We start from the raw sequence: 23929 nt of genomic DNA, 5'->3' as shown, positions 1-23929 counted from the left end.
AGAAAACAATTTGATGCAAGACAATTTGATGCCATCAACTTCTTCATCTTTACTTCCACGATGTTGCTTAGAGTCATGTGAAAGGCCCACAATTGTTGAAAACCTAGACATTTCAAAAATTGTGATGACACCAAATTTACCCTTTGGAGCTGAAAAAGACAACTCTAAAAGCAATAACAGCTCCGAGGATACTAGAGAAAATGTCTCCAACACTAGCAAAAAAATTGTAATACAACTAGTAGCCATGCCAACTCAACCCCAAAATTTGATTGAAATTACCAACCATGACTTCCCCGATATATCTAATCGACTTTCCATTGAATTACCAATTCAACCTGTGAATTCATTATCCCAAACAAAAGGCATCACAAACAATCAACCTGTGACCTCAACCGAAACAACTACAAATACACACCCAATGGTCACTCGTCAACAAAGTGTGTCAAAAATTCCAACAACCAACAAAGGCTGATCTTCGAGCTGTTAAACGAATATTGCGGTACCTCAAAGGGACACTTAACTTTGGACTTAGCTATTTGAAACAAAGTTCCTCGACACTTTATAGGTTATCAGATTCAGATTGGGTGGGTTGCCCTGTAACTCGTCGAAGTACTAGTGGCTTCTGCATTTACCTTGGATCAAATTGTATCTCATGGAGTTCAAAAAAGCAAACCACCGTTGCTCGTTCTAGTGCAGAAGCTGAATATCGTTGCATGGCATGTTCTAGTGCAGAAGCTGAATATCGTTGCATGGCATGTTCTAGTGCAGAAGCTGAATATCGTTGCATGGCATCTACGACAGTCAAACTCACCTGGCTTATATACATATTCAAAGAGATTGGCATAAACCTGATAAAGCCTCTAGTTCTTATATGTGACAATATCAGCTCCCTTCATATGTCAAAAAATCTTGTTTTCCATGCACTGACCAAGCACATTGAGCTTGATTGTCACTTTCTTCATGAGAAAGTAACAAGTGGATTACTCAAAACAAGATATATTCCATCATTACAGCAAATGGTAGATTTATTCACTAAACCATTGTCCAAAGCATTGTTCTCAAAATTTCGGCACAAACTTGGAATACACCCCATGGCAATCCCTAGTTGGAAGGGGGCTGATAAGAATCAATTTCAAATCAACCACAACCAAGAAAATGACAGCAAGACAATCATGAACTCTACAAAAGGAAGGAGTAAATTTTCCTCAAATAATTTTGAAGTCAATCTAGCATTTTGCTCAGCCTTAGCTAAAAGCTTACCAAGTTCAAGACTTGTCAACAAGGGGTAGTATTAGTTTCAGCCTAAACTTTCTCAAATCACAATCTTCATGGATATAATAGGAAACTCTCGTATGTCAAGTCATAACATAGTCCTAAAATAGCTCCTTCCCTTTGTATAAATTATATAGGATCGTGTAAAGAAAATGTATGAAAAGAAATAATATTTTTCTTCAGCTATTCACTCTATATCCAATTATCTTTTAGAAGATTATATATATATATATATATATATATAGGATTTAGAAAAATGAAAAGAACAGCTACCATTGAATCAATGACCGGTTCCTTTCGAGAAATTTCATTTCATTTTATAGAATTTGAGCAGATAAATCTAAACAAAACTGTAGACTAGCATGAGTTTGAACTTACGTAATAATTTGTACAAGATTATTTTTTTAATTTTTTAGCCAAGATTAAAACTCATTTCCTGTTCCATTTTTCTCCTCAACAATTTTCACTCATAAGTGTCCAAGATGCATGAGAACTGTTGTCGTTAATCCCGGAAGTAAGGGAAAATGTAAATTACCTACATTACGTGTAAATGTGCCGACCAAGACATGTGATAGATTCTGGGAAAATGTTCCTACCTTGACCTACAATATGTGTTATAGTCGCATAGTATGTAGGACGACGAGTCAAGATGGATTTGTTTTATTTCTTTTTGGGGCCTTCATAAAAGACTTATGATTGACTCATGAGAGAAATTTTAATTATTATAAATTTTATGATTGACTCGTGATTAAAATTTTATCTCTTACAAAATTACGTTTAATCTTGACTTAAATTGGAAGTGAGTTTGACCATAATTGCAGAAAGCAAACCACATAGAGGATTTTTACATAGGTCGGAACACAATCCGACATCCAGGAGGCCACAAGCAGACATTAAGCAATTTAGTAAAAAACTAAAGATTAGAACCTCTTAGATTTTTATACAATTTCGAACTCCCTCTTACTCTTGTTGCCACCTTATTGAATTTAACTTAGCTGACCTTCCTTAACGAGCATCATTCGTCCTCAATTGTGTCTGCTGCTTCCTTGAGATCCTCTCAACACAACAAATGACCTCTTCATCTTAAGAGACTAAGGTAATTATAAAGAATGTCTATGAAAAACTTGATACGAAGAAAACTCAAAGACTAAAACTTCACAGAGATATGATCATCATATGCAGCTGTATGAATTCTTCATGCTTTTGCGTTGATTGGCACTTTGACGTAAAGTATGATATCTCTTCTTCAGTTTTCAAAGTGTTAAATACTTCCCTATATATTGGTGTAGTATTTCGCCGAAACCTTAGTAGAGGAGTAATAGGATGTACCTCCTTAAGTGTTCAATATTCCACAAGTACTTATACTTACTAGTGTAGTAATCACCTTGAGTTGGAACTCTTTGATATATAATCCTCGTGTACTAACCGATTTGCTTCTTTGTGTCTCTAAAATTATTCTCCAATATTCCACATCGTCTAATCTAATAAACATCTTAGACTAGATAAATCTATAATACAAGAAATAAATAAATTACAACATTATTAACACAATGATGCCAGTAACAAAAACCGTATTAATTGGAAATAATAACAAAATCAGTTATTGCTAATTAATCAAATTCTCAAAATCAAGATTGTATCATTTCCTTCATTATGTTTTGATTAATATATTAAAATAAATTAAACCTCTGTGCTTATGAATTAGTAAGAGTTTTAAAACCAATAAAAGTTGAAGCATGTAAACCACGATAGATCGATGCTTCACGCTGTAACTATATGCGCGCGTATTACTTTCTGTGATCAAATAAAACTTTTGAATAATCTTATATGTGGTGGAGATTGTTTTGTTTTTTCCTCTTGTATGACTCTCATGAAAAGGTTATTTTGATCAGCTTTTAAAAAAATTAATTATAATAAATGTTAAAAGTCCAGGTAGTTTTCCAGATTTGATCGGGTCAAAACCTATTTAAAGAAAATGAAAATTTCTCAAAGAGTTACCGATCGCTTATTTGATCTAATTCAACGGTAGTTGTTATTTCTCAGAACCTTTGAATATCTATCTATCTACCTATCTCTGTCATCCGCAGTTGCAATTGCAATATTTGCTAAGTTATCCTCTCATTTGCATTTGCAATTGCAACGTTTGCTTTTCCTCCTAATAATCAAAATGAAGTCCGTCACGATCATCTTGCTGGTGGGCATTATGGCTTTGTATAACGTGGAGGCCATCATCAATATTGAAGAGATCCAGAAAGCCTGCGGCGGCTCTCATTTTGAAGAAGACTGCGCAGCCTCGATCAGCTCGAAACTGGGTCCTGAAGTTAATGCAAGTGAAATCTCCCTGGCGTCAATAACCGTCCTGGAGGAAAGGGCTAGGGCATGTCTTGACGAGGCTCGAAAACTGGAATCCCAGACCCCGGAAGTAAGCCAAAGTGGTCCCCTCTGGGATGCCATTCGTGAGTACGAGACTGTGTTAGATTCTTGCAATAAAGCTAGAGAGGCTTTTAAGGCTAGAGACCGTGAGCAAATGCGTTCTGCGCTCAGTGATGCTTATAAAGCTAGTGGGCACGTTACTGATTCTCATGAGCAACAAACCGAACAACTCCAAGTTCTCAATACCAACTTGGCAATGGCCGCTCAGTCTGCATTTACCGTAATCCCAGAGACACTCTATTGATTTGTTTCTTTCGATTTGTCTTATGTGATCACGAGATGATGGATTCACAAACAAAAGATATAAATTAATACAAGTTTCTTGTGATTATATAAATCGTTATTATCGTTTCACTACTTTTAGAATTACGAATAAGTGCAACAAGACGCAATTATTGTTTCACTACTTTAATGAAAATGTAAAACTAAAATCAATAGATACCAAAATCATCAAATAAAAAGGGATAAATAATCAAATACCCTTGTTGATTATACTAATGTGGATGTAAATAAAGTAAAGAGGCACTAAAGGCTAGAGATCCTGCCCAAATGTCATCTTCACTTAGTGATGCCTATGACTTTGTTACTCACGTTAATGAATTTGCTGTTGAGAATAATCCACTCGGAGTTGTTAACACCAACTTGCAAATGGCTGCTTAAACTCCGCTGCGCTTAATCCCAATCGCACTTATCAACAACTTACTCACTGATCAGGATTCAAACAATATGCCACACTAGCTCTCGCTGGTTATTTGTTTAATTATTTTGATTTGTTTTCTTGTTGGGACAATAATGTACGCTATTCGAAGCACAGACTTTTTTTTTTTTGGGGTAATTATTTATGTAATAATTATTTTTATTAGTATTTTGATTAATGAAACCAATGAGGTACTTTTGTTTGTTTGTGTTTAGTAAATAAATAGACTTCGCAATTGAAAGAAAACACATTTTATTTTAATTACTTGACAACTTCAATTGCTGATGCCCGTGACTATATTGTCCAGGTTAATGATCAACAGCTTTACGCTGGTGGACTTGCTCCCACGGATCATCCATTGGAATCTTTTAATGCAAATTGGGTATGGCTTCTAGAACTACACTGCACTTAGTCCCAACCCAGTAACTTGATTTGTTATTGATCAGGCTTCGAATATTATACAATTAAATTCCCATTCATTTTTTGTTTAATTATTGATTATTTTTCCTTGTTATTGATGGGACAATACACAATGTATGCCAAATAGCACAAGAGTGGAGAAATACGAGCAAGTTTTCTCAATTCGTATTTGTAAACTTTCTAATTTCTCCTAGCTAGCCATTCTAACTTTTCATCAATTCCCATGATACAACCTATCGGCAACCGATTATAGAATAGCAAAATAGCTAGAAACAAAAACGTACGGCCTCTAACAAAGAGTAAATGTTTGTTTAGTCTTTCTATTTTGAGTTAAATCTTCATTTTTTAACTCTTATATTTTGAACAATGCCGCAAGATACGCTTTGTAGATATTTATGGTACAATTAAAAGTTACTTTCCTTTACTTTGAGAATGATACTCTTAGGCTATATATGTTCGGGAGTGGGACTATGTGTAGGATTAGACTAATTTTTTGAACAAAATATTTATCCCATGTTTATCATGCTCATTTGAATTGGATTAAGTGGACCAAATTCAATTTTAATTCTAAAATCATAACAATAACTATCTTAATTTTCACATGGTTTTAAGGAGGATTAGACTAGTCAATGTTTTGCCCCTTTATTACATTTTTTTTTTCAATTTATTTATGCATAATTATTAAGTAATTTATATGTACGGACGAAACCAACATTTACTAACGACAAAGGTATCTCGGGTGTCTGAGTTTCTTCTCCGGGGTAAATTTTCAACGATGTGGCATTTATATGTTGGATACGTAAACGTCAGGTCATACATGCACCTGAAATAATTTCGTCATGTCATCTATGATTAAGTTATAAACAGCGTAGGAGCAAAGATTTATTTTCTCTTTTTTTATTTTGCTCTCGCCCAACTTAATTTATAATGCACACTTAAATTATTTAGTGTTGGAATTATATGAATATTTTAAAAATACTAATTTTCCACATTAGAGGGAAGTAAGAGCAATTGTTTTATGTTTGATTTGATATTGGTCATGTATTGAATTTAACTACAAATTAAAGTTGGATAATTGAATCTACAAACGATTTAGATTAAAAAAATTATCTCTGCACCACCTCTATTTGTCATATGTACACTAACCACTATAAAATTTTGACACATTTTTTGCATCACATTTGTTTCTAAACTTCTACCAATTAACTACTTTGACATTAAAAATGACCATTTTATCCCTAATTGAATTAAAAAATCATTTTATTCTATAAAATTTTGTAAAAAAAAAAAATTATAATTAAAAGAATACCCCTGAATTTAATAAAACAAATAAATCTCAAAATCCAAGATTTTTTTATAATCATAATTTCATTTGAAAATTAACATGTTAATTTTTTGTAATTATACTTTCATTTAATTTTTGTAATTAAATAAAGTATTGTGAAGTTTACAAAAATTAACATGAAGAGATAAACTCCCTATAATTATTGTATACTTCCTTATAATTAAAATTAAGAAACTTCGCTATACAAATTAAAAATAGAATTCTCACATAAAATAGAAATAGTTCATTTGAAAAAAATTTTTACTTGAAAATAAGAGGTATTAGGTTTCAACCAAACTAAAATAGTAAAAATAAGTTCTAACAGGTCTTAGGTTTGCTATTAACTACTCATTAACATATGGCTGGTTTTGCGCCCCTGATGAACAGATGTATTTAAATCTTGTACAAATTATTACAAAAGTCTAGTTTTAGATTTTAACGGGTCAAATTCTATAAACAGAAGACGAAAATTTCTCGAAAGGATCCAGTGGTTGATCTAATTCTATAGATGGTTGTCATCTTCTCAAATCCTCTATAAATTCTCTCAACCTTTCGTTAGCTCTCAATTGCTTGCTTTTACTCTTAGCAAGACCAAAAAGAGGAGGGGGGCAAAAAAAATTAAACAAGAGATACATCAAAATGAAGAACTACAACTATTTCATCATCTTGGCCAATATTATGGCTTTGTCTTGTGCCTTCTCGTTGTATAACGTTGAGGCCAACTCTGAGGTCGATAAATTCTGTCACAATGTTGAATTCCAAGCGGATTGCTCCGCCTCCATTCCTGCAAAAATTGGTAACGTGGTAAACGAAAAGGAAGTCTTTTACGCTGCCGTAAAAGTCCTTGAGGACAGGGCTAATGCAGGAATTGATGAGGCTACAAGTAAGAGACCATCAAGCTCAGCAGAGGTCCAAGGCATGCTTATGGCTGCAATTAGTGATTACACTAATGTGGTGGAAGCTTGTGAGAAAGCCAAAGGATCTAAAAACGTAGCTGAAGTTGAGTCTGTACTTAAAGAAGCTGATAATAGTATTAAAAATGTTAATGACATTTTTGCTATCCAAGAAAATCCTGTGCAAGGTATCAATGAAAACATGCATATGGCGGCTAGGACTGCAATTCAATTAATCCCAAAGTCACTTGAGTAAATAAATGATTCGAGGATTCAAAGGATAAGGTGACTGTATTTTGATTTTCAGATTGTTTGGAATCATGTATGCTCTTTGAAAGCAGATAGTTTTGCTTATTATATAAGGTCTTTTTTTTTTGTTTTGTTCAATTAATAAAATGATCAATGTGTTTTTTGGTTTTATGACGGTCGAGATGCATTCATTAACGACATAAATAAAATTTATCTTGCGATTAAATAATTGATGCTTGTAATTGACAGACAAATGGATTCATGACAGGACACTTGATTCTCAGGTCTTCATGCACAGAAAAGGTTAAACATTCCTAGGTCACAGATATTATAGATATTAAGATCTGAGCTTTAACTTTGTTTAGTATTGAAATTATATAACTTTAAAGCTGCAGTTACTATACACAAAAAAAAAACTAAAAATTAATAATGTGTAATAAATTAATACGATTTTTAAGTAACAATTTTTAAAAAAAATTAAAAATACTATAATTTTTTTAATTGTATAAATATAGAATTAAATCATCTTAATTTCTAAGTCAGCAAGAATTGTCTACCAAAATACTCTAGTACTTTTGATACTATGATTGATCATCCAATTTTGGGCAATCACAGCAGATCCACCATCGGTACGTGATTCATAAGGTTATTTAATTTAATTAGTATAATTAGGCTTATTCAGGTAGCATTTCAATTAATTTATTATAAACCGAATTGCAATCTCATTAGTTTCCATTGCTTTCATTCAATAAAGTCCTCTCCTTTTTCCCATCTGATTATTTATCTATCTCAACCTTGTGTTATCAAGTCGTTTGGATCTAACTCAGGTTCGGCTCAAATGGCATATCTTGGGCTTAATCGACAATATAGGTCTGTTAATTAAATTATGCCATAATAATTCTCATAATTTAATACGCATTTATTTTTCTTGTAAGCTTTAACTTACAGGATGTGTTTCACGCATATTAATTGTTCTTTCTTCTTGTCCTTCCACACTGTTTCCAAATGGAAAGCCTCCAAATATGAACCCCTTCGTTCCTCTGTTTTAACTTTTAACATTTTACACTAATTATTAAACGGTGAACGAGTTAAGCATTAACTAACTGAAACAGATTTGAACTCAACAACTAAAATTGCATTGTTCTAATGGTATAAAAACCTTAAATTTCTGATGTCTATCAAAAATATTGTTCCAAAGATATCACAATCCCACGGAAAAATCAAAAAACCAAACAAATTTCACTTTGTTTATTCTGTTTTTCAGTCTACCTTTGTCAGAACTAATAGAAATATGTTGATACCAACCTTAGGTTCTGTTTGTGATTGATGTGCTATAACTATTAAGATACGGTTGTTGCGGAAAAATAAATTGTAATTATAAAAAAAGTTAATAATATGTTGCATGACAAAATTATTAAATATATAATAAATTTTCAATCATATAAGTGAAAAATCATATTAATAGTTAATATTTACTAAATATTTTAGTACTGTACCTTTTAAGTTATACCTACTAATTTCAATCCCAAATGGATCCTTAATTAGCATGGTGCAATCTATGAAACCATCTCAATTAGTACAATGATAACGAGTGTGATTTTTTTTTTTTTCCCTATATCGAAAACGATTATTGAATTTCACCCCATTCCTTCTAATAAGACTCAAAACGTGAACGTAAAATATTGGACCCAAATAAATAGTGGATAACTCCTAATGAGTTCATTCCGACCCCACTCTATCTTACACAAGAATAAATAAAAGTTAAACTTATAATAAAGTTACCCAAAAATTTGCTTTAGTGGGCTTAAGGTGGGACTCATTTGTGGTTCCATGTCATTTTCCTTTTGCATATAGAACACGATTAATCGTTCCACAAATGGGACGGAATAGCAGTGGTGGGCTAGAAGAATCTAAACCACTTGAGGAACACATGAATTAAAACAAGACCATTGACTGTTTACTTCAGATTTAAAGTATACACACAGTTTGCATATTAAGAGCTTGTAAGCATTTCAAAATTTTGATTTTCTTTCAGCAACTATGCAGCTTTTCCCGGAAAAAGTAAGAAGATTTTGGAACGGATGGGAAATTCGGGACACTAGTTTTAGTTCCTCTTTCTTTACAAAGGCTTCTCTGTTTTGAACTAAAACATCTCATAGTAATTATTAAATGGTGATTTAAGTAGAAATGGAGTTTGAAATTGAAAGAGAATGTGCTGTGTCTCAGGCATTTTCTTGTACTTGTTGGTCAAGTTATCATTGGAAGCGTTAAGTACTGCAAGTGGACTTTTGGTTCTCAAGTCTTCAAGCAAAGATAAATTTAAACATTAATTCCAAGGTATCAAATATCTAAGACAGAGTATTTAACTATGTTCAACATTGCCAAAAAAAAAAAAACTATGTTCAACAGCCACCCTATGGGAGTTCGCCACGCTTGAAGCTACGCACCATAAGGTGCTCCACCTTCTCGCACTAGATTTGATGCTCTGTCCTCCATCATCCAATTTTAGGTAATCATGATAGGTGGTGCGATGTAGGTTCATTTAGAAGAATTTTTAGGCCTGTTTGGCAGTAAGGTTCTGTGATAATCCAACTTGTAGGCAATGGAAGCAAACAGGAACTTATTCTAATTTTTTCCGACATATTATTTATCTAAATTTCGTATAATCGAGTAATTTGCATACATGATCTGACTGATGTTCGCCTCAAATGGTACATCTTGGCTTAAATCCACAATTGGTTTGTGAATTAAACTATATGACACAAAAATTTGCATAATTTAATGTGCATTTATTTTCTTGTAATCTTCGACTTGTAGAATGTGCTTCACGCTTCCTTCTTTCTTGTTTTCAAATGAACATTGATTCCTCTATTTTGACTGTAACATTTTAAAGTAGTATAATAAACCGGCGAACGACTTGAGGGTTAAACCAACCATAATAGCTTTAACTCAAACAACTAGAATTGCATTGTTTTAATGGTATAAAAACTTTTAATTTTCTAATTTATATGAAAAACTTGTGCCAGTCAACACACTCCCAAAAGAAAAACCTACAATTTCACTTCCGAAATAATTGAGGCACATCTGAATCGTCATCTTAATTAAACCATACAAGATTTCGTTGTGTACGTGCACATCTAAGACAGCACGAGTTGAGAGTATTCAGTTCCTAAAATGTACTACTATTGGGAATTAACAGTACTAACCTACAGCCACAACAAGCACGCTCTTCCAGTGGTCAGTATCTACTGCCTCAGCCTAAGACCAACATTGCAAATGGAGAAGAATAACTGCTTTCCTGACAATGAGGTGTCATAGAAGTCAGAAAAGATGAATTGAGTTCACTTTGCTCTACTTTTTGATGCAATAAGTGATAAGTGAATATGATTTGATCGGTGAACTGTTACGCTTGCCTAGCTGGATCCCAGCATTTTGAATGTAAAAGCTTCTGTCACACTGTAAGAGATGCACCATTGTCTGCTCCTGTAAGATTGAGTATCGTTGTAGCTGCCTTCAAAGCCCTGGGCAATAGATGGTATGAAAGAAACATCTGTTAGGTAAGCCAATAATGTAAATAATATGAACATATCTACCACATATAAAATTCAAACGACTGAGATTTATTATGCAATAACAGTGGTATGGTCTTTATGAATTTCTGCAGGACTGTTAAATTCAACACAAAAACTGTCTTAAAACTCTCATTCTTCCCCCAGCTTGCAGTATTCTCTTTTCTCTTCATAACTATACATGATGAATGCTTAGCAGGCCATCAAGGCAGTCTAATGATTTTCTATATATATAGCTAATGATTATGACAACAAATATAAATCGGCACAAAGTTCAGTCTTATATTAAAGAATGAACAAACGATGTCATTGTATTAAAATTAAACAGATTTAGAAAGCATCTAATCATTGCCATTGAAGTAAGCTTCCAACACTTTACCAGAAGGTTCCTCCTATGATTTTGTTCAACATTTTGTTGATTTATTTTCAATAGGAACCCAGAACATCCTAACTTCATCAAAGAATCCTTTATACACATTTTTTCAGTTCATTGATTTGCATAAGTGATTACTGATTAGAAGCAAGTTTCCTAAGCAGTCAGTGGCAGAACCAAACAAATATAGAAAGAAGATGGCATTTCTTTTTCCATAAAAAGAAAGAGAGTTACATACCATGCATCAGGTGGCTGGTATGATGCAGCAGAAGTGCCAAAGCAGGACGTAAGCATGTCAGTGTTAATAACACCAGGATTTAAAGCAACAATTGCCATCCCATCAGGCACCTCCTTTGCCACTGATCTGGACAACCCTTCAACTGCCCATTTTGAAGCACAATAAGGTGCTACCTGTTGAAATAAAAAGTGGTTTTAAGCATAGACCATCACAGTTATAAGGGAAGTCAGGAATGCCAACCTCACTTGGACATAGATAATAAACGAAAAAATGAGGTCATTATACAACCCTAAGAATGCAGTCTCACAGACCACATTCTTTTCAACTTGACATAGTAGTTTTGTTTTAAAGCGGTTGATGGTAATGTTACAGACAATCCATAATGTATAAATAAAGAAAAGGCAAAGCCTACTTTTACCAGAGTTCTGGCAGACCAAAAACAAATCTAAAAACAAATTTCGTTTCAGATACCCAGAAATTCCTCGAACTTCGCATGTTCAGAGAGTTCTGATCTGGGGACTACTACAAAACCAATTTCACACCTCAACTGTAATTACCAATGATGGAGTGCCAACTATATCATCTCCATGATTTATTTCCCTAAAGAAATGCCTGCTTCAATGGATAACTTCTCTAAGGTCTACTAACCATAAGGTCTAGCCCCACTGGCTGGTAGGCAGCCTTATCAAGACTTAGGTCTTTGGTTCAATTCTCATGTACTGTGTGTAATTACTTATTCAAAAGAGAGAGAGAGAGGAGAAGGCAAGGTCAGCGGCGAGAAAGGGCAACAGAGAAGAGAGAGGTGACAAATAGGAAACCAAGAGAGAAGCAAGGAGAAAAAGAATTAGCAAGGAGACGATATAAAAAGAAAGAGAAAAAGTAAGGTGTGGAGGAGAGAAAGGATAAGGCTTTTAATTTGATTTTGACAAATAATTTTCATGACATTAGAAATTTCAGCATATCAAGACATTTGACTATTACATTTTAAGATATCTGGTCATTAAACATATTGGTCACGTTCATTTCAACATTTGGCCAAACGTTAGGAATATCAACAAGAAATTGCCTATACAAGTAGACAAATCAGCTAATTTAATGTAATGTAGACAAAACGGAATCAATCACAGAACTTAAGGACCAAACTAGGAGGAAAAGAATTATAGTTTATTCAAGGAAAAATGTTTGATATTTCATTCAAATCTAGCCATGTACTCTGAGTGCACAGTTATAACAATAAAAGCAATATTAAGCTAATTATAAATCAATATAATTCAGAAAATACTAACATGTTTCAGATAAAGTACAATGGACATGTCAAATTACCAGGGCAGCACCAGATCTTCCCCAACCAGAAGACATATTAACGATAATCCCTTGCTTGATTGGAATCATCAAAGGAATGAAGTGACGCAACATATTTGCTATGCCTTTCACATTAGTATCAATAACAGTGTCGAATTCTTCTGGCGAAACATCCCAAATCTTGTTATTTTTATTAATAGTACCTGCATTGTTTACTGAATATACATTCAAGTTAGCTCTATGGGCAAAGCAGTTTCACATTATGAAGGATTAAAAGTAAAAAAAAAAAAAAGGACAGAATCAATACTCTCTAATTGTTGCACAAGCAATCATATTTCTACATCAAAGTGTCCAAGAACATTCAAGAAAATGTCATTTCACAACCAGAACAGACACATGATGTTTTGAATCAACATACAAGCATATTCAGAGGGTAAAATCAAATTGAGAACTAACCACCATATTGATGCATACACAGGCAAGAGTCAAGTACATTCCAAGTCAAAAACTTGTCCTCATCATCCTGAACTCATAAACTGCTAAATACTCATTTCTTTTCATGCTACCAACATATTCGTGCAACATCATCATACGTACCTATAATTTATTGTTCAATCAATGAACATAAATAAAAAAATTGACGGTACACCACTTTTAACTCAGATAATGAATCGGTTGAGTTTAGCCAAAATTCTCAAATCAGCAGAACTAAACCAAACCCAGCTAATCAGTTTAGCAACGGAAATATTTCCAACACCTAAAGTTATGTCGAATGCTAAGAACAACGAATCAAACATTGAAAAAAAAAAAAGGTAAAAAGAAACATAATCATATACCTATAATATCAGGAACGCCTTTCTTCTCCACGACAAGACGTGCTAGTTCTTCAACACTGCTATTTGACCTCTGCAAAAATCATATCAAAACACTCATTATTATTTCCATAAATCACCCGCAAAAATTAAAAACAATTCAGCCAACACACATTGCAACACCCATATCCGATCCTATTACATTTCTCAATGCTTCGCTCAATAGTCAATACTGCTATGTCAATACCAATCACATCATCCAACTCAATTATTACAGATTTTGTTCCATCTTAATTGATAAAAAAATTAATTTTCCCTGCTCAGTAGTAAATAGTAAAATTGAGATGAAGAGGCAATTATAGATAATTAAAAAAATAATTCTTTTTGATAAAAAATTGAAATTTCATTCACTATTATTACTCATAAAGCTTAACGTAATAGCAATTAAACGAATGAATGAGGGAAGAGGCAGACAGAGTACTGACGATGTCGACATTGAGGAAGAGGTGGTGGTCGGGATTAGGGAGTTCTGATTGGAGGGAGGTGAGCTTATCCTGAGTGCGGGAGCAGCCGATCACGGTGTGGCCGCGCTTGGCCAACTCTTGAGCTAGGGCTCGCCCTAATCCTCTGCTCACTCCCGTTATCAGTACTGTTCGCGATACGCTCTTCCCTATCCCGTTAAACGGCGTCGTTGCTGCCATCGTTGTTATTGTTATTTCCCTCCCTCTCGAACTCTCGATTTCGCTCGCTATTCTGTTTTTATTTTGTTTGCGATTTTGTGGGCTTTTATACGATGCGGTCAGTGGCTTCGTTCGTGTACACGTTGTGGATAGACTGATTTTGGTGATTTTTTTTTTTTTTAAAATACGGTGAGTACCAGGTCGGAACGGCGAAAACCAGATCTGTATCCGGATGTAGGTGTATCCGGATCCAGATCTGTATTGGTATTTTAAGATTTGGATTTGCAACTACATTCGTATTATTTATTGCAGATTTGAATATAAGTGATATCTGTACAGATTTTGGATGGATATTTAAAATATTTGGCTATGCACATTTAAAATATTTTTTTGTAAATTTATAATATTTTAACTATTTTAAAAATAAAAATTAATCATCCAATACTAGACAATCTAAAATAATCTAAAATAATGTTTATGGATACTTGGGTGTATTATAGTATTTGTGTGTGTAATATGCTTTTAGCTAAGGGTTTGTGTTTTCTCATATAAATTTTTTTTTATTTAATTTACTTCAAACAAATATGTGGATCTAGATATCCGATTTCTAAATGCAAATGATTTGGATCTACATCCAACTGCATGCGGATCCTAAATTTCTATATCTAAATCTTCAATTCTTATTACGTGGATCCAAATTTTTCTGAATTCGGATTTTTTGGATCTTTGTGGATGCGGGCAACGTCCATATTTATGTGTCACCTCTACTACCATCCAATAGATTGGTTCCCCAATTTTAATAGTAATTATAATTAAAATTCCAATTATAACTACAACTATTACTTACAAATATTGTGGGTCACTCATCTGTTAGATGATAAATTTATAGTTAATAAAGTTGTTTATCTACCATCCAATAGATTGGTTAAAATTAAAATTAAAATTATAATTATAGTAAAATAATAAGATAACAAAATTCGGCTGTAGAAATACACCATTATAGCATAATACCTTGGACATGAAATTAACAAACTTTATTTTTTGTTCTTTCTCATAGTTGTTGTATATGAAATTGGAATAGGTTGTATTCCCATCCATGTGCTTACTACATCTAAGAATCAGAATAGACTATTACGAGTTGCCAAAATATCCTTTGTTAATTACTGTATAGTATTGTTATTATCTATTATAATGGTAGCAATAATAATGATAAAAATAAATAAATATAATAATGATAATTATAATGACAATTGCAATAATAATAAAAAATATTAAAAATATTTTAATCAACACAATTGTATGGGTTGATCCATCACTTATCGTTTTAATAGAAGACAACAAGTCATTAAAACAGATATAATATGAAAGATGCGTTGTCCCTCAAATTTTTACAACTAACATGCACAAATAGTATGCGTCAACGCATGCTATTTCTTCATTTGTGTATTGATTGTAAATGATATGTTATCGCCTTCAAAATGCTGTGGGTGTTAATACTTCTATTTCTTTCCTATGAGAGCGATGCACCATCTTCATCGTTGAATTCCAAATGATTTTATTAAAAGTGATCAATTGTTTGTTTTTAACGGTTACATGGAATAATAATTACAATTGTATTTGGAAAAAAAGAAAAATAAAAAAAAACAAAGAAGTGCGAGTGATCACAACATTTGAGTTCAAATTCCAGTCCCAACTGTTGTGGGTCACTCATATGTTAGATAATGAATTTATAGTTTATAAAAATTACTTATCTATCATCTAATAGATTGGTTTTCCAATTTTAATAGAATTGTGATGACAATTCCAATTACAATTGCAACTATTAGTTACAATTGAAAATATAATTATGATTATAATAAAATAACAAGCTAATGAACTTCGGCTATATAAATACACCATTATAGCATAATATTGTGGATATGAAATCCACAAACTTCATATTTTCTTTTTCTTTTTCATATTTCTTGTATATGAAATTGGAATAGGTTGTATTCTCATTTGTGTGCTTATGCGTCTAAAAGAATCGAAAGGGATTGTTATGAGTTGCTAAAGTATTTTTAGTTAATTATTGTCCTTACTATTGTTATCTATTATAATAGTAAGAATAATAAAGATAAAGATAAAAAAATAATAAATATAATAACAATAACAATGATAATTATATTGACAATAACAATAGTACAAAAAATATTAAAATTATTTAATCGGCAAAATGGTATTGGATGATCCGTCGTTTATCGTTTCACAAGAAAATGACATGTCATGTGCTCACATATATGTCCAGCGATGCATCATCCATCATCGTTTAGTCTTGTCCTATCTAAACCAATCCAACTATAAAATTTTCAAATGTGAATTAATTAGGAATGGCAGAAAAATTGACTTGACTTGAGTTTTGGTGTTTCGGGCTAACTTGGCTCGCCCCAACATGTTTTCTGAACACTAAGGTCAAACTTGAACTTCATCTACGAAGCCTGAGCCCAGCCCAAAAGCCCAAGAAATGTTTAAAATTTTTAAATTTATATATTGCTTTAACTAAAATACACCTTTTAACGTATATTTTAAGTTTTAGATTCTTTGAGCCAACTTTTAAAGCTACTCTAATAAAAAAAATGAAGTTTTATAAACTATAAATTTGTTAAAGATTGGTCTATTTCGTTCTCTAAAATGTATTTTGAATGCTGTTATTTTAATAAAATTTTATATTATTAAAATATCCATAATATAATTTACCATTATGGACAATTAAGAATAATAAATTAAAATACTTTTACTCAACAGCCACTAAATCTTATATACAAAATCTGAGTTTTAAAACATACATCAAAATCTAACTTATCATTCAAATAATATAAATATCTCTGCTTCATTAAAACCTGATCTGCCTAAAGCCGTGCTAGGGTCGGGTTCGGGCTTTCCAGCCTAAGCCCGAATTTCACTATCCCTAAAATTTATTTATACGCAACCCATGAAGTAATGTCAACTAATTTATCAATTTATAGGCAAAAATATTTTCTTTGTTGATAAGTAGTGTTTATCGATGACTAACCATCTATCTTTAGTTACTGGCGTCTTCATTATATAAAAATTTGGATCAAACTCATAATTTCTTAATATTCTAATGATTTCAAATTTTTACTAGTTTGTTATATTTTTAGTATTATTATAGTTTTTGTTATTATTGAGAGAGAAAAGATACCTGTAAGATTGGGAGAGACATGCAGGAAAGAATCAAATGATGAAATTAAATTGTGCTACATGTAAGTGAATAAATGGATGAGACACTTTTGCTATAATCGGAGACCAATTTCATGAGTTCTTTTAATTCTTTGGTCCAACCTGAAGAACCCGGTCTAGTCCTTTTTAGGTAAGCCTCCACATTTAACGTGTGGTTCGGATATATTCTATTATGTATTGAATAATTTAAATACTTTTTACTTTATTAAAAAAATTATTTTAAAATTAATAGAAAATCCAAGTCCGGTCTAGGCCCGACTCGTATAAATTTGGAGGGGCTTTTAAAGGGGAAAGGCTTGGAAAAGTCCGGTCGAAGCTTGCAATTTGCCAATCCTGATTAAAATCCTATTTGGTATCATGATTGACTAATTGTAATTAAAAAGTTAGAGTATACTAGAGTTTTTGATAAATGCTAACTATTGTTACTTAGAAACTAAATTGATTTGATAGAACATTTGTACAATGAAAAATATATAATATATTTATTTGTTAAAATTATTTTTTTAAAATCATATTTACTATATGTCATTAACTTTTATTGTTTAGTTTTTTTTTCCTCCACAACAATGGTAACTTAAAAGCAATAAACCTCAATCCTAATTAGGGCTTAAATCAAAATTCTAAAGACGTGATATAAAAAGAACAATTATTATTATTGTACGAAAGCAATATTTTTCAATCAACTTGCTCGAAATAATAAAAAGGGCAGTTATTACTCTAAAAAATGGTTTCACAATTTTCGCTATTCTCATCATAAGGCTTAAAGAATGGTTTCAATGAGTGCTTGACTAAAGACTGACTAGACTTAGACTTATTTATGTTGAATATTTGCATTCGGAATTGGGAGACTGAGCTTGCTATTGCCTATAAAAGGAAACCAAGATCCTTATATTTTCTTCACACATAAAAATGTTGGGAAAATATGCTCTTTAAAAGCATATGTGTTTATTTAATTGTAATAAATAATTTTTCTGATTAATAAAATAAATGAGGTATTTTATTCAAATATCTTAATTGCATTAATATTTGTATTAAAGTCCATTTAATCATATTATATGTATTTATGTGATCACCATGTGGATTCACAGAAGACATAAATACAAGTTATCTTATGATTAAATAAATTTAGTTCGCAGTTGATAAATAAAGTTGGGCACTTTATTTAGGTATAGACTGTAATAAATTCATTGAATGATTTGTCTTAATCATGTATGAATTTATTGATGTAGTACGACTACATTGAACAGGATCACATATGAGATTTAATTAACTTTGTAATAACTGTCAGACTTATTAAATCTCATAGGCGTTGATTTTACTGTAATATTAATCTTGAGTTAATTATGATTTCATGATTGTGATTGTTATTTCATTTGAGTTACCAATGGGCACGACACATCCTTGTGGTCAAGATTACCCGGTATCTTGGTGGGAGCAATTATGAGTATTGGAGTTATGGATTAACAATATAGAATTTGTACAACACATCTCTTGATAGGTTTTCGGTACTTGATCATAGAATTCTCTGGCCAGAGTGTGTCAACATATTTAGTATGTTGAAAATGATCATTAGAGAAAACCAGTAAGGATCAAGGAATAAGATGTTATTAAATTGATTGGACAGTTGAGATATCAATTTAATTAACGATGTGGTACAAAGGATTGTGCAGTAAAGAAATCAATGTGGCTTGGGGCGAATTATTATTCGAGCATACAATTATGGAAGTCAGTTCCAATCTTTTAGTAGAGTAGATTTGAAATTAAATAATTGGGCTAGTTTAATTACAGGCCTAATTATTGTAGCCACTATTGTATGTTCCCAAATGATCCCCGGGTTAGCTCATTTAATTGACTGCATCACTACTGGACTAATAAGTAAGATAACTAGCTATTTGGGTCAAAAGCCTAAATATATCATTTAGTGGGAGGCTCCATTTAATTAGCTTTTGTATAAGGGGCCTTATGTTATTTTACAAGGTGGGTCCCCTATTGAAAAAGAAAATAACGTGAGTTTTATTTATGGCATTTTTTGGAGCCTAGGGTTTTCACTAAAGGGTGATATAAAAGGCTTATTTTTCCCTAAAGAAAAAAGGGGAAGCCACTTTATACAAATCAGAGAATAAGATTTTTCTCTCCATTATTGAGAGAAAAATTTTCTCGTGCTAGTTGCTTTGGTAGTGATAAAGGCGCCCACACGTCAAGTGCAGATCGAACCTGAGTCATAACCTGGAAGATCATTGGAGACAGTTCGTGATCTAACAAGCGTGGTGGTGACGGATCGTGATCTAACAGGAGTGGTGGTGGCGGATCGTGATCTAGGAGCCTGTTGAGTATTAGAAAATGCATATTTATAAAGGAGAAAACCGTTATTTTACATTTTAAGTCTTACTAACAACCCTTACTTTTATATATTTAACCTTCTTGTGATTTAATTACATGTGTTTTATTTTAATTAAGTATTTTATGTATTTTAGGGGCATTATAGTCATTTCACAATAAAGGAGAGATCAGACGGCAAAACGGACATCACTTTTGAACTCAGGACGGTCGAAAACCTTAGGAGGAGCATAAAAGGAAAAATGACACTATTCACATGTACGGTACTATTCACGTGTACGGTACTGTATACGTTACTGTTCACGACACTGTTCACATAGACGGATGATGACGTGGCATTGACCGATGATGTGGCATTGACTGATGAGGTGTCACGATCCTGTTGGACTAAAATTCTTATGTACTGTTGATGGTGACGTGGCAGCATATCAGTGGACGAAAAATCTCGCGTACGGTGCATGCATCACACAGGATTATTTTCAACCAAACCGCGTTACTGTTCATCCGGGTCAAACCGCGTTACTGTTCAAAGTCGGGTCAAACCGTGTTACTGTTCATCCGCGTGGTCAAACCGTGGACTGTTGACTGATGACGTGGCGCAATCCTGAGCGTCCAAACTATTTTTAATCCGATGGCCATGATTTACTCCATGTATCTATAAAAAGGGGGCCTCCCCCCCCTAATTTGATATCTCTGAATCCATTTTTGGGATCCATTTTCTGTAATTCCTTCTCCATCTTGTATTTTCTTCGTATTTTAATAAATTTCCATTTTGCCCCTAGTTCAATTATGAGTGGCTAATTTTCTTTCAAGCTTGGGTTGAAGGTGAAGTCTCAACATGTGTCATGGGCTTAATTTGGTAAATTTATTTTCTCTTCCCCTCTAATTTTTGTGGATGTTTTGACTTCTCGTCGACAAATAATAATAGTCTTGTCTAGATACCGCCTTGGTTACACCGGCTCTCTAGTATAAGGTTATTATTATTTGGCACGATAAGCCCTTAGCACCATATTGATTAGAGCGTGGTTCATGAGGTGTGGATTCCCCCCTCATGATTTAATTGGCATTAATACGGATTATTTAGCCCATGATGCATGTTGATACGGATCCAGATACCCAAGTACGTCATTTCAATAGAATTCTCTTCAATTCATTCTCGCCATTTCAATTCCAGTTTTAGAATTTATTCTCGCCATTTTAATTTAAGTTTTAGCATATTCCAAATCATTTCCACCATAAATCCAATCACCCATTTACAAAATTAATTCTACACAATTAAAATCCACCTCCTCGTGGGATCGACACTCGTCACCATAGATCTATACTACAATAGATTCGTGCGCTTGCGAGTACATTAAAATTTGCACAACAAGTTTTTGGCGCCGTTGCCGGGGAGGTAAGTAATTTTAATTCATAGAATTAATTTTTGTGAATAATTTCTTTTATTTGTTTTCTTGTATTTTTTTTTTATTATTAAAAAAAAAAAGTGAATCTACATTTAAAGGTTAGTATTTCTTTTCTTTTTCTCTTCTTTAAAATTTTGTAATTTAATTTTCCATTTATTTTTCTTTGTAATTTTTTTTGTTTATCTTATTAATTTAATTTTTAGTTAATTTCTTTCACGTATTTATTTTTGTGTATTTTTATAGAAAGGTTGTAATAGCGCAATAAGGTTAGTATCGTAATTTCTCCCTCTTCTTTATTTTTATTTGTTTTGTTCCCATCTTTATTTTTGTTTTGTTTGCATCTTTATTTTTATTTTATTTATTTTGCATGCATGGTCGTAGGTCATTATTACCTAATCTTGAACCTATAGACCTTGAATTAGAAAAAACACTTCGCACACACAAACACGTTAAAAATAAAATGGATTTACAAGCACCACAGGAGAGGCCATTTAAGGACTATTTTAGTCCCTTAGCTAATTTGAGCACGTCATGCATAAGATACCCAAATGTAGCTGCTAGGAGTTTTGAATTAAAACCTAGTGTGTTAAATTGTCTCCCTACATTTTATGGCCTAGAAAATGAGGATCCATATAATCATTTGAATGATTTTCATGCCATTTGTCAAACATTCAAATATGAGAATTTTTCAGATGATGATGTTAAACTTAGACTATTCCCATTTTCTTTAAAAGATAGAGCTCGTTCATGGCTTAATACATTGCCTGCTAATAGCATTGCATCATGGGAACAAATGGTTACAAAATTTTTAAATAAATATTTCCCAGTGCATAAAACCAATGCTATTCGCAGGGAAATCTCGGAGTTTACCCAGAAAGATGACGAGCAATTTTTCGAAACATGGGAGCGATTCAATGGGCTACTCTTGAAGTGTCCACATCATGGGTACGAGAAATGGCACCAATGCCAATACTTTTTGGAGGGATTATTGCCGAATGTGCAAGAATGGCTAATGGCAACGAGTGGAGGAGAGCTAATGTCAAAAAGTGCATCAGAGATTTGGGAATTCTTCCAGCGACAAGCAGATAATTCCCAACAACGGAGTCGATCACTCAGGACTACTAGAAGAATTAAAGGAGTGAATGAGGTTCAAATTGGCGAATCAAGTTCAGAAATTAAAGAAGTCAAAGCGATAATTGAAGGTCTCTCTCGACAAATAGCATCATTATCGACTGCTAAATCAACAGAGCCACATGACCATGACTCATACTCAGATCAAGCCAATGCCATAGGTGTAATGAGAAAGCCATCAAATTACAACCCATACTCCAACACATATAACCCTGGATGGAGAGACCACCCCAATTTTTCATGGTCTCAAGGATTCCAACAGAATGGACCAACAGCTCCAGCTCCACCAATTCCACAAAATCCTCAAGCCTCTCAGCCCCCATTTAGACCATTCAATCAGAATCAGAACTACTCTCAACCCAGACCATGGGAGGATGCATTCCAAAATTTCAAGAATGTTACTCACTCCACGATTGAGCAACAGAACCGCACCATTGATGGACTACGAAATGAGTTGAGAGCGGGCTTCAACTCACAAGCCCAATCAGTTTCAAGCCTCGAGAAGATGGTGGGACAACTCGCTTCTTCAGTTCAGACCTTGGCAATGACTGTTGAGAAAGGAAAATTTCCAAGTCAACCAGTGCCTAATCCTAAAGGAGTGCATGAAGCGAGTACTAGTTCACCACAGCAACATGGAGAGGTCAAAGCAGTAATGACCTTGCGAAAAGGAAAGGAAGTCGACAACAAAGTGGAGATGCTGGTGACAAAAGAAAATCAAATTGTACCTGTGAATGTTGAAGACTCATCACCGGAGGAGAAAGAAGAAACCAACCCACGAGAATACGTTCCGAAAGCTCCATTTCCTCAAAGGTTAGCGAAAGGAAAGAAGGGAAAATCCACAGGTGAGATTCTCGAAATCTTCAAACAGGTAAGTGTTAATATCCCTTTGCTTGATGCTATTAAACAAGTTCCATCTTATGCCAAGTTTCTTAAAGACCTTTGTACTAAAAAGAGAAATATGCATGTTCAAAAGAAGGCATTTTTAACAGAAAACGTTAGTTCTATACTCCAACATAAAATTCCTTTAAAATGCAAAGACCCTGGCTCCCCCACTATCTCATGTAGTATAGGGAACCACACAATTGAGAATGCTTTGTTGGATTTAGGAGCTAGTGTAAATCTTTTGCCTTACTCTGTATTCGTGAAACTTGGACTGGGAGAATTACACCCAACTCCAGTGGTGTTACAGCTTGCAGATCGGTCCACGAAAATACCTCGTGGTATTGTGGAGGACGTGCTTATCCAGGTAGACAAGTTTTATTTTCCTGTTGATTTCATTGTAATTGACACTCAACCAATACAGGATTCAAGGAAGCACATCCCCATTATTCTAGGCCGACCTTTCTTGGCAACTGCGGATGCTCACATTCAATGCAGGACTGGAAATATGCAGTTGTCCTTCGGCAACATGACTATGGAACTGAACATCTTCAACATTGCCAAACAACCTCACAATGCAGATGATGGAATTGTTGATGTGGATTTAATTGAAGCATTAGTTGATGATACTTTTGTTTCAAACCTTAGTGATGATCCTTTACAAACATGTTTAACTC

At 33.3% G+C, this 23929-nt stretch overlaps 1 protein-coding gene and 1 non-coding gene across 4 annotated transcripts; both read right to left on the bottom strand.

Moving 5' to 3' along the window:
- Nucleotides 1-10328: 10328 nt before the first annotated feature.
- LOC102624189 (NADPH-dependent pterin aldehyde reductase) lies at nucleotides 10329-14568 on the bottom strand. Of its 3 annotated transcripts, none has more exons than XM_025095551.2 (6): nucleotides 14068-14568; nucleotides 13607-13676; nucleotides 12792-12985; nucleotides 11469-11641; nucleotides 10702-10809; nucleotides 10329-10586 (listed from the first exon to the last, which is right to left on the bottom strand). In XM_025095551.2, the coding sequence occupies exons 1-5, from the start codon at nucleotides 14281-14283 to the stop codon at nucleotides 10740-10742; spliced, it is 723 nt and encodes a 240-aa protein (XP_024951319.1). In that variant the 5' UTR covers nucleotides 14284-14568; the 3' UTR covers nucleotides 10329-10586; nucleotides 10702-10739. The 3 variants fall into 3 exon arrangements, with proteins under 3 accessions (XP_024951319.1, XP_052298483.1, XP_006470178.1); XM_052442523.1 differs by having other exon boundaries at nucleotides 10329-10578; XM_006470115.4 differs by having other exon boundaries at nucleotides 10329-10809; nucleotides 14068-14567.
- A 7518-nt stretch (nucleotides 14569-22086) lies between these two features.
- On the bottom strand, nucleotides 22087-22190 carry LOC127902812 (small nucleolar RNA R71). Its single transcript, XR_008055450.1, has one exon. It is a non-coding gene; the product is annotated as a small nucleolar RNA R71 (small nucleolar RNA).
- Nucleotides 22191-23929: the final 1739 nt, after the last annotated feature.

The sequence above is a fragment of the Citrus sinensis genome, chromosome 5 (assembly GCF_022201045.2).
Source record: "Citrus sinensis cultivar Valencia sweet orange chromosome 5, DVS_A1.0, whole genome shotgun sequence".
Classification (NCBI taxonomy): Eukaryota; Viridiplantae; Streptophyta; class Magnoliopsida; order Sapindales; family Rutaceae; genus Citrus; species Citrus sinensis.
Note: the sequence above shows the minus strand (reverse complement) of the source record. Positions and strands in the feature narration are given on the sequence as shown.